The 17,690-nt window shown below is 39.0% G+C and overlaps 1 protein-coding gene and 1 long non-coding RNA gene across 2 annotated transcripts in view; both read right to left on the bottom strand.

The window, feature by feature from the left end:
• Nucleotides 1-9,276: 9,276 nt before the first annotated feature.
• The window catches only part of LOC135480185 (uncharacterized), a 58,902-nt gene continuing 50,488 nt past the window's right edge, over nucleotides 9,277-17,690 (bottom strand). The window contains exon 2 of the long non-coding RNA XR_010445915.1: nucleotides 9,277-10,630. This is a non-coding gene — a long non-coding RNA (uncharacterized LOC135480185). The remainder of the gene's footprint in view (nucleotides 10,631-17,690) is intronic.
• Nucleotides 10,667-17,234, bottom strand: LOC135480552 (uncharacterized). The gene is made up of 2 exons (XM_064760406.1): nucleotides 16,926-17,234; nucleotides 10,667-15,841 (listed from the first exon to the last, which is right to left on the bottom strand). Exon 2 carries the CDS (start codon nucleotides 13,744-13,746, stop codon nucleotides 12,208-12,210), a length of 1,539 nt encoding a protein of 512 aa, XP_064616476.1. The 5' UTR covers nucleotides 13,747-15,841; nucleotides 16,926-17,234; the 3' UTR covers nucleotides 10,667-12,207.

Below are 17,690 nucleotides of genomic sequence, written 5' to 3'. Positions count from 1 at the left end.
TTGACAAATCAGCTCCAGTTTCATTTACAATGTGACGAGCACAAATGTCTAAAGGGCAGGGAAGGCCGATTGTCATACAAAAAGTCATAATAACAAGGATCTAGTAACTTAGAAGCTAGGCTATGCTTTGCCACAGATAACTTAACAGCATACCTAAATGTTCTCCACTTTCTTCTCACAAACAGTGGCAACTCGTCACAAGGAACTTGGAGAACTCTTAAGAAAGTGCATCTGTACAGATAGGTAAAGCACTATACTGGATTGAGTCTAATTAGCAAGCACTAAGCATTAAGTTTAGGGCTTTTGAGCACGTGAATTATCAAACGTTACCCCAAGATACTTAAAAGACGGAGAAAATTAAAGGGGCAATTCATTTAATTTTAGATCAACAGAAGGAATAAAACGTCTTTTTGTAAAGATCATGACTTCAGATTTAGTAGCCGAGAATCAAAAACCCCATTGCTTCCCCAATCATAGATGTCTAGCACAGCCTGCTGAATATAACGTTGAGCTATTTTAAGGTTGCGTGAAGTATACCACAGAACTTGGTCATCCGCAAAAAGCCGACCTTCGTCTTTACTATTAATCCGAATGGTAAGTCATTAATCATCATATTAAATAAGGTTGGCGAAATGACGCTACCTTGAGGTGTACCGTTATTAAGGCTAGCCACTTTAAAGACAGAGTTACCTAACCTTACCTTGATACGCCTACATGTATTTGACAGGAAATTCCTTACCCAACCATTTTCCCCCAGCACCTAAGTTATGCAGCTTGATTAAGATTAAGCATCTGCATTAAGCAGTATTTTATAATAAGCCGATATAATATTTATGTATATTGTATGCTCCTCCTAAGTTCACAAAAACAAAATCTTCTCCACTAAACTAACACAGGATTACAAATTATAGCGGCCAATCAACTGACATGCGGCTGGTAGCCTATCCACACAAGATAAAAACAAAATCATGTTACCCTTTTCCTTCACTGTCTCTTTAATCTGAGAGTCTGAATAAACCGCTTTGTTTAGTTAAAACAAGTATGGGGTGATGTACAAAATAAAATCAATAAATCATAGCAGAAAATAATTAGGCTACTACATAGGTGATTAGTAAGCTTTTTCTCACAAAAAATATTACACTACGGTACCAACTACGTAACAGCATGATGTCAGCGGTAATGATATGAGAGATGCACCAACAGACAACATGGTGGTAAAAACCAAGAATAATTCCATACCTTTAGCTATTTCAGAGTCGGGAAACATCCTTTAGAAGCACTGGGTTAGGGAGTCAGCAGTGGCAAGCGGCAAATTCAGCTCTGCAATCATTTCGCACATCATCACTTCAGCTTTTACGATTTGTTGCTGTAGCTTTGTTTGGCTGTTTATCTGACTCCTCGCGAGGAAGTTGGTCATGGTGCTTGAGGAAGCAACCATCGAAACGATGTTTTTGTGATATATGGAGTTGGTGTGTTTTCTGCAGTCATTTTGTCTTCCGTGTGCACAACTAAAATCTTTTCTACACAATTGGCAATTCACATAACATCGCGCTTTAGCGGATGATACAAGACATGGCCAGACATTTGTATATGTCCTTAGGAATCTCTGCTTGGATGATTTGTGTGTCTATTTTGTTGGTATCTCGCCATCATCGGACATATCAGAATCGGACTCATGAGCGCGTCTTGATATCGTTGGTAACAAGTCTGCTAGAAGTAAATTGGTGGCAAAAAACGACAAGACAGGTTTCTCCCCTGTGCGGAGCAATGCACATTGGCATATTGTATTCAGTGCTAACAATAATGGCACCCCTGCGTGGAGAATGCGATGTAATGTGAGATCACTTATGACTGTATTTCAGTCGTTAAAGAGTTGTTTCCCTTGTTCGATACTCAGGGGTTAATGAAAAAAAGTGTCAAGGAATTGTACCGAATTAATTCCATAAAATTCGTGGTATGAACACTTCAATATTCGTAATTATTTCGGCGATGACATAGTGGCGTAAAAAATGATAAAAATCGTAACAATCACGCCAAATTCGTAAGAGTCAACAGGTCTGATATCGCCATAAAGAATAGTTCTACTAGCCCCATTCTTAGCTCTCTTCTTTTCCTTAATGGCCTCATCACATTCTACCGACCACTATGGAACCGACTTCTTGATGCATGGTCTGCCCGATGAGCTGGGAATAGACTTAGAGGCAGCAGTATTAATAGCTGTTACAACACTGTTATAAAAGACATCAACATCATCATCAACTAATTCTTCAGTAAACACATGGTTACACTGGACCCAAAAGGAATCCCAGTCAGCTTGCTTCAGTTTCCACCTGGGTGGACAAGACGTTGAGGTAGCACGAGCAGACCAACCAAATACAGCGTGCACTGGGAAGTGATCGCTTGCACAAGGGGCCTCATTATCAACATACCAAACAAACCCAGGGCTACTTCAGAGCTACATATAGTTAAATATAAACCTGTGTTCCCTGAGTTTACATTCAGCCTTCTACCTGAACCATCATTAAATATAACAAGACTGGCGATTACATTCAGAACAGGGTATTCATAGTTACATAGAGTAACTCAACGACAACACCGCCATCTATTGTCAGATAATAACAACAATTCAAAGGGGAATAAGTGTTAACAGTGAAGTGACAAGATAACATTTGAACATTTGGACTTTGCCCCTGTGATCCAATGCCCGTGGCAAAACGCCTGCTGGATAATAGCTTCTTCGGACTGTTAGTGTAAAACGTCGTAGTAGTCCTTATTCATGCACATTTATACTATCACACTGTTTAGAAATACCAGCACAAACTGGAATATCTTCTACAAGTCAAACATTTGTAATGTTTCCCACAGGATATTTCCATTGCACTCTGAGAATGTAAATTTGAATGTAAAGTCCAGAGTTTTTTCTGCTCATGCAATGTCTGTTCACTTTATGGATTGAGGAAATTTGAGTGAGTGAGTGAGTGAGGGCTTAGCGTTAAGTCGTACTTAATTTTTCAGTGATGTGACGACCAAGAAATCCTTAGAGTGCATGTAATGTGCCTCCTTGTTGCAGGACGAATTTCCATGGCTCATTTTATATCTATAGTGCTGCTTCACTTAGACGACTTACCGAAGGCTAGTAAGCTGGCCCACCCGAGATATTACACTGATACTGGCCAACCAGTCATTGCACTATCCCCTTAATGCTGAACACCAAGCCAGAAGTTACAACTTCCTCTTTTAAAATCTTAGGTGTGACCCTGGATCTACCGCCCCCGAAGATGACGCTCTAACAACTAAGCTATCGGGGCCGGTTGAGGAAATTTGATTGCGCGGGGTAATTTATTTTGATTTTTGTTCAATAACACCATTCAATATAATTCTTCATTTATAATACGTGAACGTATTCCATGAACTGGCGACAGATTTTGAACACTCCACATGTAATTATCCATATCTTTATTTTATTCACTTATTTGGTTGGTATTTTATGCCGTAATCAAGAATATTTTACCTATACAACGTCGATTAGCCCGTTCGGAGATGTGTGGGCAAAGCATGGGCGGTGATGCAATATCGTGAGCATAACAAAGTCAAAGAGCCAACAGGTCTGAGCAGATTTATCCAGTCTCTTGACAGTTCCTGCTCAAAGTTCTTAATGTCAACCAGGAAAATGTGGGTTCACTTGTGCATGAGGAAATTAAGGACCATGAATGATGGATGAGTGAATGATTGGGAGTGAAAGCCACGTTGTCAGTATTTCAGCCATATCGCGCTGAGAACGTGTTAAAACCAAGAAACAGTCACTGCTGTCGGTACGAGAATGAAAACATCCAAAATCAAAAAGTCAAAATTAAATTGCGCCTTTCAAAATCCAGCTATGAAAACAAAAACAGTTAAAAGTTGAAAACAACAATAAATATTTTTATCCATATCTTCAAAGAATAACTACCGGTACAGTTTCGTCAGAAACGCTGAGTTAAAATGTTACAGGGACTTCCCTGGCTCAGTTAGTTAGCCCGCTAGCACAGTGTAATGACCCAGGAGCCTGTCATCAATGCGGTCGCTGAGAATTCAAGCCCAGTTCATGCTGGTTTCCTCTCCGGCCGTAAGCGGGAAGGTCTGCGAGCAACCTGCGGATGGTCGTGGCTTTCCCCCGGGTTCTGCCCCGTTTCCTACCACCATGATGCTGGCCGCCGTCGTATTAGTGAAATATTCTTGAGTACGGCATAAAACACCAATCAAATAAAATAAATAAATAAATAAATAAATAAAATGTTATAAAGAATACATTTTGGGCATAGTCCCCATCTTCACCTCGAGAGCTCTAAATCGGATTAGTCATCTTTCACGCTAAGGTTGCCTAGAGGTATTTAACTCAATGGAGGGCCTTCCGCGAATTAGCAACCTTGACCTTTCTAATACAAGGCGAGACAGTGAAGTAGCCACGTGGCAAAGTGAGGAAGTGAGGTAGCGAAACGAGGTATAGTTGCGGAATCTAACTCTGAAATCGAGCAACGCAGTTGTAAGACTTACGGAGAGAAACAGCCCCAAATATATGTGTCTCATTGACGGTAAGGTACATTTACCGCTGTTCACATGGGCAGTAGATCCTCCCTAACATAAATCAGTGTCACATTGTCCTACAAATTATCTAACCTAATCTTATGTTGACTTAACTAACAATAGTCCATGGCAAAAACACAAATTGAAAAAAATTACATTTTTAGGGTCAACCCTACTGCCATCTTGAAAACTCTCTAAATGCTATGGTATATAGGCTCGGATTATGTGATTATTTCATGGACAAACCTGATTGCCATGGGCCCTTTTAGTTCAGCGAGTCTCACATCAGGTTAGTTAATTACAGAGACCATACGCTTGACGCCAATTTATGCCAGGGAAAAATTAATGAACAGCGGTAAATGTTCCTTTCCGCGTATCCGGCACAATTGGGGATGTTTCTCTCCGTTAACTCTCGCAACTACGTTGCTTGATTTCAGAGCTACATTCCGCAATTAATATGGCAAACCAAGTCACAGTCGCGCTATACGAATTCCTATCAACAAATATTTAACATAATGTTTTTCAGACTGCTGGATATGGTTTTTCGGTTAATTAAGACAACAGGTTTTTGTCCGCCGATGTTTTTGACCGCTGGGGATGTTATTCTTGACTCTCCGCATGTCGTCTTCTCATATCCGCTATCAGAATACAAATTGATGTGGGAGCATTGTTTCTGGGCGTTTCCGCTTTGCATTTCCCGCTCACAGATACTGGTGGTCCAGGTTGTGTTATCAGACAACATTCTGTGTTGTTACTTATTCGACATTATTTATGAATTACCCCATTGTATTTACAGCTAACAGTAACAGTGGCGTCCTACACAAAAAAACAGAACGGCGCAAAACACAAATCAAATCAGATCAGAAAATAACAGAAAGGACTATAATACACCGTTTGGACAGATTTGTTTTAGTTTAATTGTTACCAATTAATTTATTCTCGCCATCTAGCATTGAAATAACATATTATATCAAACAATTCTGTTAACTGTAAGACAAAGTATGTTGTCTTAGTGATGCTGGGATATATTCTGTTATTGGAGCAGATAATTTTCTTAAATATAACACACTTTCTATTAATTCAACATAAAGATTCTATTAGACTATAACAGGATGTTATTCTGAATGTGACACAATATTGCATTATAATAACAGAATACATTCTGGCATCACTCAGACAACAGACTTTCTGTCAAAAAATAGTTGAGTTTAGGGGCTGTGGGCCATGCCTTAGTGGTTAAGGCCCTTGTGTTACATTACACAAGAGGCAGGTTCAATACCGTTCACAGTATTCCTCAGTTTTTGTTTTTCCTGATGGTTTGGGTGCATGAAAGTCTACGGTGCTTCCTCATGAAGTCTTACATGGTTTGCAGGCAACCACCTGCTTTCCACCAATACTTCATCTCTTAACATTAGGTGGCTGAGGATCTGCCTCCCTAAGCGGCCGGTCGCTGTGAGCTCAAGTCCATCTCATGCTGCGTTCCTCTCCGGTCATAAACAGAAAGGTCTTCCAGCAACCTGCGATGTTCATTGGTTTCCCCTTAGCTATGCCTTGTTTCCTTCCACCATAATGCTGGACGTTGTCGTATAAGTGAAAAATTCTTCAGTATAGCATAAAACAGCAATCAAATAAAATAAATAAATAAATTTCTAAGTTGTATTATAATGTACATGCATGCTATGTACCTTTGCCATATTTTCATTATCTAGTCAATTTGACAAATCAGGTCGTAACTAAATAGCCATGTTAAAGACAACCAACTCTTTTAAAAAGCATTTTTATTATTTGGGTATAATAAGCAAAGTATACAACGCATAAAGGCAAACAAAAGCATGGTGGTTATTCTTTGGAGTATTGTGATGCCGGTCACAATTTGTAATCAGGAACACTGAAGGCAGGATTTACTTATGTACTGAACACTTTGTGAACGATAGGAAGACATGCACATACAAATCAAGAACATCCGCATGTCTCGGGTCTTCAGCTCTTGCGTCAGAGGGTGCCACTTTAATGCTCAAAACGTATTCTTTAGCTGAACTGGTATGGAAGGCGACCTGATTCGTTAATCCCACAGTGTGTATGTCAGTTGTCACGTGGCTTAAGGAGTGAACGGCTGTTTCTCTCGGTCCTGGGATGCGATCTTCACTTTGTTGCAAATATTTCAGAGCACTTCTGTCCAGGTTAGTTCTAGCCACCCATTCATTACATCTGTTAGGCTGGTTCTGCCACTTAATCAGAAAGTGGTCAGAACCGCAATCCAACCTGCGCTTCAAAATCTTCTCTGTGACTTTCGGTCCTGTCGTCAAGGTACAATGTTCAGTTGACGATATAGTTGGCACAGGGTTCCGTTTGCCTACCAACTCATCTGTCTCTGTTTTGCAGGTGGCATTCTCTGTTGAATAGGTAACCTGTGTAAAAACAGGCACACCTGCCACATTCTGTGTCTGCACCGATTTACAGCTTGTGTTCACCTCACTCAAACTTCCATTCCCAGCTTCTGTACATTTGTTGATTCGCTGCTGATATGCTGACCTTCTCAGTTGGTCACGGCGAATGGTTGAAGGGGATTTCTTGATAGAACAAACGCTGGTTGTCAGCTGTGTCTCTGGTAGTTCCCCCCAGGTGAAGGTAACCTGCATAGACTGCCCATTATGGTGCTGAAGTGACCAGTGTGTCGGGTGTAGGCTTACCCCCTAACATGCTGATAATCTGGTACACATCTATGCTTGGCACTGTCATGTTGGCCATCTTAATTAATTCACAGCCGATGTCTTCTCTCTGGTACACGGGAAAGTTTAGGAACACAGAAGGTCCTAATTGCCCAGGTTCTCCACCAGATATTGTGATGCCGGTCACAATTTGTAATCAGGAACACTCAAGGCAGGATTTACTTATGTACCGAACACTTGATGAACGACAGGAAAACATGCACATATAAATTAGACATATTCACACTAGCTGGTGTAACTTCACCTATGGCACAGTTGTATCGCAGATTCGGTGGTTCCGGGGCTCTGGGTAACCTTTGACAAGTGACAGTACATTTTTATACAAAAACATACTGCATAGTAACAAACAAGTTTTAACAAGGTTTACAGACATACAATTCTAACAGTAACGTACATGACTGGTCTTGATATGCAGTGTTGCGGTGGATTAAAACAGTAGGTGGTCACCAAGCCTACAGTTCCACTGCAAGACCAGATTAAAACAGATTATGTGTAAGGCCTGCTAACATTCACAATACAACAGGAGCATCTGCAGTATAAACGTGCCATAACTAAGGTGGGTTGAAATCCTGTTTGCTGAATTTCTTCTTTCAATCATATTGGAAAAAGCTGCATCTACTGGAAAAAACCTGCATCTAATGTGATAAACGTTTAATGTGTTTTTTTATTCACAATATGTTAAAAAAAACTTTTTTCCGTTTTTGTTCATGTTAGTTTACCCACCTTGCACCAGAGAAGCCGGCCAGAATAATACAGCAATAAGATTCTCCTTAAGCAAAACCTTAACGCCCTGAAATACAGTAAAATTACAAATGATATGCAAATGATTTTGTTCCAAAGGAAATGCATACCCAGCTATGGGATTTTATTCTTTCTGCTACAGTAGTTAATTACTTAATACATGTGCAAGAAATGTGATACTAACAATAGGATTTACAAATTTAGCTCCAGATAGGAACAATTAAAGACACCAAAATAAGAAAATAAATCACTGGCACATGCTCCTCAAAATTATGACACTTAAAATACATTTACATGTACACTCAAAAGTCAACACGTGCGAAGCAAGAAAAATGATCTTCATTTCAAAAAGTAAAGAAAAGAAATGGAAAAAGTAGAAACCGATCAAGATGCAATAAGACATCACCTGCAGTGATTCAGACACATTACACAGAAAATTGTCAACAGGTTGGAAAGAAACCATACAAAAAGACAGTGGAAAATACAAGTGTGTACACTGTTGTTGACACCTGGTTTAGAGACAACATGTCAACAATCAAATCTGAAGATACATCTTTTCTTATCAGTAAAAGGTCAGAAAATACATTGTTGTCTTCTCAGGCCACCTGTAACATGGCTACTGAATTGGAAACTACATATACTTTTCATCCAATCGGTATAAAAATAATGTTTCAGTTTTATATACGTAACGGGCATATCAAGAAACAAGATGTAGGGAGATCAGGTTTTGCACACATGTAAATCATGAGACATGTAATGCTTGCATCATGATTAATGGCGCATTTACAAAACCCCTGAGTGTGCACGTCATGTATATAGCAGTTCCCCCATTGATGCAGCATATCATATCTAAAGTGTAATATTGCTTACAGGTCAATTTAGGCCATACAAATCACAAGTCTCACAAGTCTATAGTCTCACAAAACAAGAGGTAAGACAATAAGAAAATGTGCATAGCTATACCTGAGGGTTATTGTATGCATGCAGTCTATATTACTTCTATCAAATAGCAAAATCAACAGCACATATAAAATCCTTTAATATACATTTAATAACACTGGAACAGACAACCATAAATTTCCTTTTTCAGCAAACATAACGAACAGTATCTGAAGACAACGATTATAGTTCTAGTCTATTAACCTACATACATGTACTTTGGGCTACAGGATGGAACTACCAAAAACCACATCCAATTTAAGCATCATCTCAAAACTTCAGGGTTCCAAACTTTTGTTGACCAAAACAGTTAAAAACACAAATTCACAGTAGCTAGCAGCACAGACTACCAGTCTTTCAGTTGATCGGTCAACTTTTTGACATACTATCTTTTATTGGTCAAATGTTTGACAATCTACCCTTTATAATAGGTCAATGGGTCAATTGTTTTTTTACATCTTACACTTTAAAATGGGTCAATGGGTCAAATTTTTGACATCCTACCTTTCAAAATGGGCTGCTCAGTCAAATTTTGGCATACAATCTTTCAGCCTGTGCCTGCATGGTTCACACAATGAGAGTCCTCAGTGTATGATGACATCAACTTTGTATTGAGGGGATGTTGCTGCTATTCTGAACTGGCCCCGGGATCACGCAGCAATCTTAGGCTTAGGTCAAAATTTCAACTCACTTTAAAACTTAAATTCTGGGTAAGTACCGTAAAACAAACTCCAGCTAAAATAATGGAAAGGAAGAGACAAATTTTAAAGATTAAACTCTTGACTTATGTCTAAAGATTGCTTTGTGAACCCGGGGCCTGGCGCTTAGAGTCAGTTCTTCAGTCAGGCAAAGGAAATAGGAAATATGCGCCACACAATGCATGGCAACTTCCTGGTAGCCTCCAACGGAGTATCAGTAACTTAGTTTTTTAGTAAATAATGTCGAACCCTGAAATTTTGGGTTGCCTTTCACAGATAGCCCTTTCAAAAATCTAAGAAAATATACATTGTTTGCTGTCACAACCTTCTAATATCAGATATTTAAAAGAACAAAACCACTAATGAATGAAGTCCATATCATCTAAAACACTATTCGGTGCTATTTGCTTCCAATTTATACATTTTCTATTTTTACATTGAATAAAATGCTAATAAAACGTTTTTTTAACAATCTGCACAAACTAGAGCACAGTGTAGACTACTACTAGATATTCGAGTAAATTTGTATTTAACGTGGAAATAAAACTCTCACAGCATGTTTAATAAAACCAAAGAAATAGTAAAAGATTAAAAGGTGAAAAAAGCCACTGAGCCAGGTATAGCTACATGTGTATGTACACCTATATACAAATGGAATTTGCAAGGATCTGCACCATGCCCATGCCTTCCGAAAAGTGCGAAAATCAGTGGAAAAAAGGTTGTGTTTACATCACAAGGATGCTATAAATGGACAGAGGGATACACAGCTAGAAGTCAAATTGTCAGAAAAACAGAGAACTATTAATTTACTAATTTATTTGATTGATGTTTTAATTACATAGTACTCAAGAATATTTCACTTGTATGATGGCGGCCATCATTATGGTGGAAGGAAACCAGGCAGCATTATGGTGGGAGGAAACCGGGCAGCATTATAGTGGGAGGAAAACTGGGGGAAACCTATAACCATGCATCCACAAGCTGAGAACTATTAAGTCCACACAACATTTATTCCACTCCCACGGCAGTGAAGGTCAAAGGACAAAGCACAAACCAGCAAATCCATTGTTCAAACATTTTCTGCTGTTTGCCAATCAAGTCTCTTGGTTTCCACACAGCTTTATAGAAGAGTTTAGTGAAGTAAAGCCACATATGTGAAAACATGGAAGCTTTGTCATAAGGCTTGACTTGCAAACTGCCAGAAAAAGTTTGTTGTGAAAAAATACAGCATATGAAGTTCCCAAATACTACTGTCCTCTTTGTGTCTGCAGTCAACTGTCCAAGCTCTCAGAGTTTACTCTAAAAAGTTGTCTACAGCTGCAACTACATGCACGGCAATCTGAATTAAACTGACAATGTACGCATGGCAAACTGAATTAAATTGACAATATAGGCATGGCAATCTGAATTAAACTGACAATGTAGGCATGGCAAACTGAATTAAACTTGCAATGCATGGTGAACTGAATTAAACTTTAGACTGACAGAGGCATTACTTATGGATAACAATCCCTGGATTTATTGTGTTGGTTACGTTTCGATGTAGGTTCTTACATCGTTATCAAACCATATGAACATACAGAGATACAAGACAACATATACAGTAAGAGAGTGAGTGGTGTCAACAACAGGCACAATGTAACATAGATAGTAACTTCAGGGTTACTAAGGCGGTCACTGTCTAATCCGATGAGGTCATTGTAGACGCTCGGTAGGTGGTACCCGCTGTCTTTGTTAAGCTGTGGATTGTGTCGTCGGATCATGATGGCTACCAGCAGTTTCCTCCTTTTATAGTCTGACTGGTTGTTTTGTAAGGTTTGAACTGTGTTCCATGCGAGTTGGTGTTCTGGATGGGCTCTGATGTGGTCACTGAGGGCTGATTTTCCATCTAATTTTTCTACGGAGGCCTTGAGCTCTGCAATTCTGATATTGAGTGGTCTACTGGTTTCTCCAATGTATTGCCGTTGACAATCACCATTAATGCAGTACACTGATCCTTTGGGTTCTTGCCTATGGGTTGGCTGTTTTTTCCATTGGCTTTGAGTAGGGTTTTTAAGGTTAGAGGCGGAGGTAAACGTTGTTTGTATGTTCAGTTTGTCATGCAGGAGTCTTCTTATCTGGTAGCTTGGGGTGCCTATATACGGAATGGTTATATATATATATTGGGGTGGTCAGGTCTCGTTGTTCTGGTCTTGTTAGTCGGATTGAGGGTTTTGCTGATCGTTCTCTCCACTAATTGTGGAGGGTATCAGTTTTGGGTGGTGAAGGCTGTTTTGAGGTGATTTATTTCTTCTCGGAGGTTGATGCTGGATATCTGTAGGGCTCGTTTTGTTAGGGTAGATATTATTCCTCTCTTGATCCGATTAGGTTGGTTAGATTGGTAATTCACGTATTGGTCTGAGTGTGTGGGTTTGCGGTATACTGAAGTGAGGAGTTTGTCGTACTTCTTGCTAATAAGTACATCCAGAAACGGTATGGTTTTCTTGCATTCTTGTTCCATGGTGAACTGTATCCTGTTGTTCTGGGTGTTGAGGTGGTCAAGTAGGGACTGGGGGGTTGTCATTCTTGTTTAGTGCTACGAATGTGTCATCTACCTTACGGAACCAACACAACGGTTTGATGGGGCTTGCAGCTAAGGCTTTGTTCTCAAATTCTGTCATGTATATTTTGGAGATAAGTGGTGATAGGGAGGATCCCATCGGTAAACCGTGGAGTTGTTCATATATGTCATCCCCCCACGTGAAATAGGTGGAATGTATACACGAGTCCAGGAGGCTGATTATGCTGTCAGGTTTCGTGGCTGTGTTGAGAGGGTGTTGTCCGCTGTTCAGCTTCTGTCGTATGATGTCTAGGGATTCTTCTCTAGGGATATTGGTGAATAGGTCGATGACGTTGTAACTGATCAGTTGGGCTGTGCCTGGAATGTCTTTAATTTTGTTACAAAATTCTGCTGAGTCTTTGATGTAAGATTTGGAAGTTTTGCCCAGAGGTGTTAGGAGTTTAGTGAGGTACTGTGCCGCGTCGTAGTGGACAGTGCCTCTGGAGCAGATCAGGAGTCGGGCTTTGATTGGGTTCTTATGGACTTTGATGGTTGCCCTGGCGTAAGGTGCTCTGGGGTGCGTTGTGTTGAGCTTTCGGTACAGTTGGATGTCGATTTCATTGCTGTTCTGCAGGGCTTTGAGTTTTGCCCTAAATTCTCTTTCTAGCTTCGGTGTGGGGTCTTTGGTTATTTGCCTGTATGTCTTTGTGTCGCTGAGCATGTCGTTGACTAGTTGGTTGAATTTGTTCTTGTCAAGTATAACTGTGGCTCTTCCTTTGTCTGCAGGGGCGATGGTGATGGTATTATCGGAGCGTAGGTTCTTGATGGCCGTTCTTTCTTCTCGGTTGATATTTGGTTTTTGCTTGGTTGCTTTGATGAGAATGTCGCTGATTTGGTGTCGGATGTAATCAATGTTACCTCCAGGGGCGAGTTGTTGAAAACCTTTTTCTATGGCTGACACAAAATCATCTCTGGGGATTTTGTCTTGGGTAGGAATATAGTTCAAACCCTTAGCCAGTAATGTCGCTTCATTGGGTGTGAGGGTCCGACTGCTTAGATTGATGACGGTTTTGCTATTGTGACTCGTGGGCCGTTGAGTACTCTCTCTGTTAGTGTGCTTAGACAGAAGTTCAAACTTTCTTTTTTGAGATCCTTTAATTTTCTCGTCAAGCCGTTGGTTGCTGTTTGTTTGTGCCTGTCGCAATGATTTGTAACGATGATCACTTAGGGTCGACCTTAGTTTCTCCTGCAGCTGGGTAATGGTGGTTAAAGTTCTTGCTTTGGTGTTCCGGTGATGATGGATTCTCTCTTTCACTAGTAATTTGCTGGCTGCGTTAATAATTTTCTTTGCTGCATGTGAATGCACTGGGCATTTCAAGGTGAGTCCCTTAGGTGTCAGGTTGTTGTTCCTACATTTCATCAAAAAGGTGAGGTGGTTGCTGGTTTTGACATAGTTTTTCTCTGATTTGTTGAGCTTGTTGATGTCCGCAATTGCCGCATCTCCATGTTGATGACGTATGGCTTCTTTCAGAGGCATTTAAAATTTGAATTAAACTTACAATGTACTTTTTAAGCTCAGGTAATTTAAAGTAACATGTAAACATGGTTCCTTCAATGTAAAGAGTTAATTAAGTCTACAATAAACTTAAAACTATTTTTGGTTAGGATTAAAAGAAATAAAAAAAAGATGAAAAAAAAAAAGATGAAAAAGAAAAAAAGATGAAAAGAAAGATGGAAAAAGTAGTACGACAGTATCTTGTCTTCTTTAACCCTTAAAGGGCTCTTTGGGGCTTTTTACTTAATAACCAGAGATGGGCGCTCTATCCCCTAACAGGCAAAATGAGAGCTTGGAAGTCTTTCCTCGTGTTAGAGCTGGGACTGAGACAAAGAGGACCAGGTCCCAGGATCACAATGTCATCACAGATTTAAGCCAAAATTTCAAATCACTTTAAAATTGTTTTTTCTTATTTTACGAGGTCAACATTTTGTTTGAAACAGTCAGTTGTGACTTAGTTAATGTGCAACAAATTTCAACTGAAATAACAGAAAAGAAAATATCAAATTTAATGATAAATGTTTTGACTTAAGTCTAAAAGGATTTCATGACCTGGAGGAGAGATCTAGGGCTTCACATCTGTCTTCCGGCACCGTGTCATGTGTCAACATCAAAAGTAACACCTGATCACATTTATTTGCCTCAAAAAACGTACCCTTTGGGACAAAATGTTTGGTCATTTTTTATCATGATGGCAAATGTGTGCTAACTGAATATCTGCAAAGTTAAATTAATACTTGCTTCCATATTTTGTGAATAGAATAATATCTTTATTTTTGAACAGTAACTCAGCCAAGATTCCATGAAACTGTTCTTCCACAAAGCTTTCGCACAGAAAACAATATACCTGGTATATGTATATGTGTATGGATTTCAGTATCCTATTAAGATATATAGCCAATCTAACACTAGGCTAAAAACGATGTGTTATACATTCTTTATAAATTGAAAGGTTTAACAATTTTAGCTGTGTCGTTGACTTAATGCAAGAAAATAACTTTGTAATTCTTCAACTTTTTCAACAACCTCTGCAACCAATATTTGAAACATTTTAAGAGAACAATGGCGTGTAGAGAAATAATTTGTACAGTTTCATGAAGCTTGCATCTTTAGTGACACAAACACATCATTTTTATCAGCATTTTCACACCAAATGTATGCATAAATTAATCTGAAAAAAGTGCTTTAGTGGTTGAAATGGTTGAAGATTGTCACTGCATAACTGTTTCTATGTATTGTTTTGATTTTGTTTGTGAAGGCTTTGGAGAAGAACAGTTTTGTAGAAACTGACCTAAAAGTTACGTTGAATAAATAAAGATATTATTATTATTATCATCATAAGAATTACAGTAAAGATTCAGTAAAATAAGCAAGAAACTATTAAAGGGAAAATATGAGTGCCAACCAGCAGGTGAATCAAGGAAGCAGGAGATGGAAGTCACCTGCTCTTTTAATCGTTTATGTCTTGAAACGATCCATTTGCACGATTACTAGGAGTATTTTCTTTTTTTGGATTTAGTTAGCAACTGTTCAAAATAGACCTCAAATTCAACCATTATATAATACACGAAATGTGTATGGTTCAATGTCTTAACATGCAGTTTAGGATGTGCTCTTACTACTAAAGTAACAGTCTAAACAGGGAATGCTAAGCTGGTAAATTCACCGATACTAACCACATAGCCATAGTACGTAATATTCATGCTAGAGTTACTTCTCATGATTACTTTAACTGAATTCATGAAGAATATTTATTCCTCAACAAGAAAATATGAATGTCCAGGTAAAAGCAATTCTTAACTTCAATCTTCCTTCTTACTACATTACATACTAGGTCACATGACATACCTTACTGACCACGAGGGATGGGAAAAATCTGTCTAGTGTATCTGTGACTATGCTATGAATGTCACCAGCGTATTAAATCTGTGGTAAAGTTCATATTCCACTAATGTGCCCCTGACTTTATAGGCAAAGAAGTAAGAGTTAGCTCACGTACTCAGTCAGGAGGATGACCGTCGTCATCATCATCATCGCCGGCCATGTCTGCGCCCACACCAGAATCTGCCAAAGTCACCTTCAACCAATTGATAAAAATACATAACTATTTTTTTCATTTTTTCCCCATAAATATGCCTCACCTTAGAAAAATATATTTGTTTTTAATTCATTTTCAAAAGTAAACATTTCACCAAGACTGACAAAAAAAACAAACAAACTCATAAGTGCTCAGGCTTTTTTACATAACAATTTTCATGCTGAAACAAATTTATTTATTTTATTTATTTATTTATATGATTGGGGTCTTATGCCGTACTCAAGAACATGTAACATAGAACAGCGGCTAGCATTATGGTGGGAGGAAACCAGGCAGAGCTTGGGGGGAAACCAAAGGTTGCTGAAAGACCTTAACATGTACATACGGCCAGAGAGGAAACCAACGGCAGTTGGACTTTTGAACTCACAGTGACTGCATTGGTGGGAGACCCCTGGGTTATGGCGCGCTAACTCCCTCAGCCACAGAGGTCTCAACAAATTTAATAGAATTGGTAATAAACACGATCGAACACTATATATGAACTGTCCATGACTTCCTGAGAGTTTTACTGATGTTAGAATGGTAAAAAGGTGTGTAAATTTCAACCCCAAATGTTTATTTCTCTCTAAAATTATGCTCACTTTTGTTCTAAATTTTACATCATTTACCATAATACCACGAGAACAAAATATTTTGTGCAATTCTCGTAAATTTCCCACAAACCTACAGTGCATAACTGTGTGGAGCTGAAGAACTGAAAAATCAACATTACAGCTCATGCTGGCTTCCTCTCTGGTCATAAGTTGGAAGGTCTACCCGATTTCTCCAACTCTTTCACATATTCGCCTACTGATGTTTTAAGTGCATTTTTCGGACATTTTTCTGTTTAAACTAAAAAGGTTATTTTTTCTACCAAGTCCAGTAGTTGGCAAACCCATCAAAACATAAATTCTTGTTATTATCAAAATAATAAGGTGGATAGCATTCAAAGTCACCCTCAAACATCCGAAAAGGTTGAAGAAATAGGGTAAGACCGGCAATTCAAAGTTAATTACGAAGATGCATGGCATACAACATTAGAGCTGACGATTTTGCTTCATATCCATGTAAATATATGTAGTACCTGTCTGGGAATGCTGATAATGACAGGCACGTCTTCAGTTTCTACGTCTTCCAGGTCTGCAGAAATATCTACTGCCTCATCACTAATCAGCTCTCTCTGCTCACTATTAGAAATAGCCACTGCGCCTCCGCTTGACCCCTGCTCGGAGATGTCGGTCAGCTCCTCAGCCACTGGGCTCTGCGGGAATCCCTTGCTCTCCACGACAGGCAGGTTTGCTGTTAGACATTTAGAGCTTGTATTTTTTGAGGGAGAAGACACTGGGTTTACGCTTCGAATGTCTTCAGCTTGCAGTGCAGATTCGGGAAGAGCCGCTGTCATAGAAACATAAATATTAACAAAAATATTATGCCAGTGGTTACACGTTTATGAATGCATCTCACTTCTATGGATAGAGAAATGTAGGAAAACAAAACTCTTTCTCACCAACCAACCAAAAACAAAAAAAAAACTACCTTAAATGATCTAAAATTTTGACCAAAAAGTGCATCTTTGGAGGCAAATAAATGTCACAGAACATTACCATTGGTGCTGAAACTTACATTTTCTTAGTCGGGTATCATTCTGCCATAATGGTATATATGTATACTGAACAAAAAGATAAACACACAAAGCAATTATAGATTGTTTACTATCAGTGTTAAATAAAGTTGTAACTCAACAATTAGGGTAATTATTCATTATCAATTGTGGCTTCGATTTCCACCAGATTTTCACATTTTAGGTCAATGGAAGAGTGAAAACATAGTGATCGGAAATCACAGTTCA

This window comes from Liolophura sinensis, chromosome 13, assembly GCF_032854445.1.
Source record: "Liolophura sinensis isolate JHLJ2023 chromosome 13, CUHK_Ljap_v2, whole genome shotgun sequence".
Classification (NCBI taxonomy): domain Eukaryota; kingdom Metazoa; phylum Mollusca; class Polyplacophora; order Chitonida; family Chitonidae; genus Liolophura; species Liolophura sinensis.
Note: the sequence above shows the minus strand (reverse complement) of the source record. Positions and strands in the feature narration are given on the sequence as shown.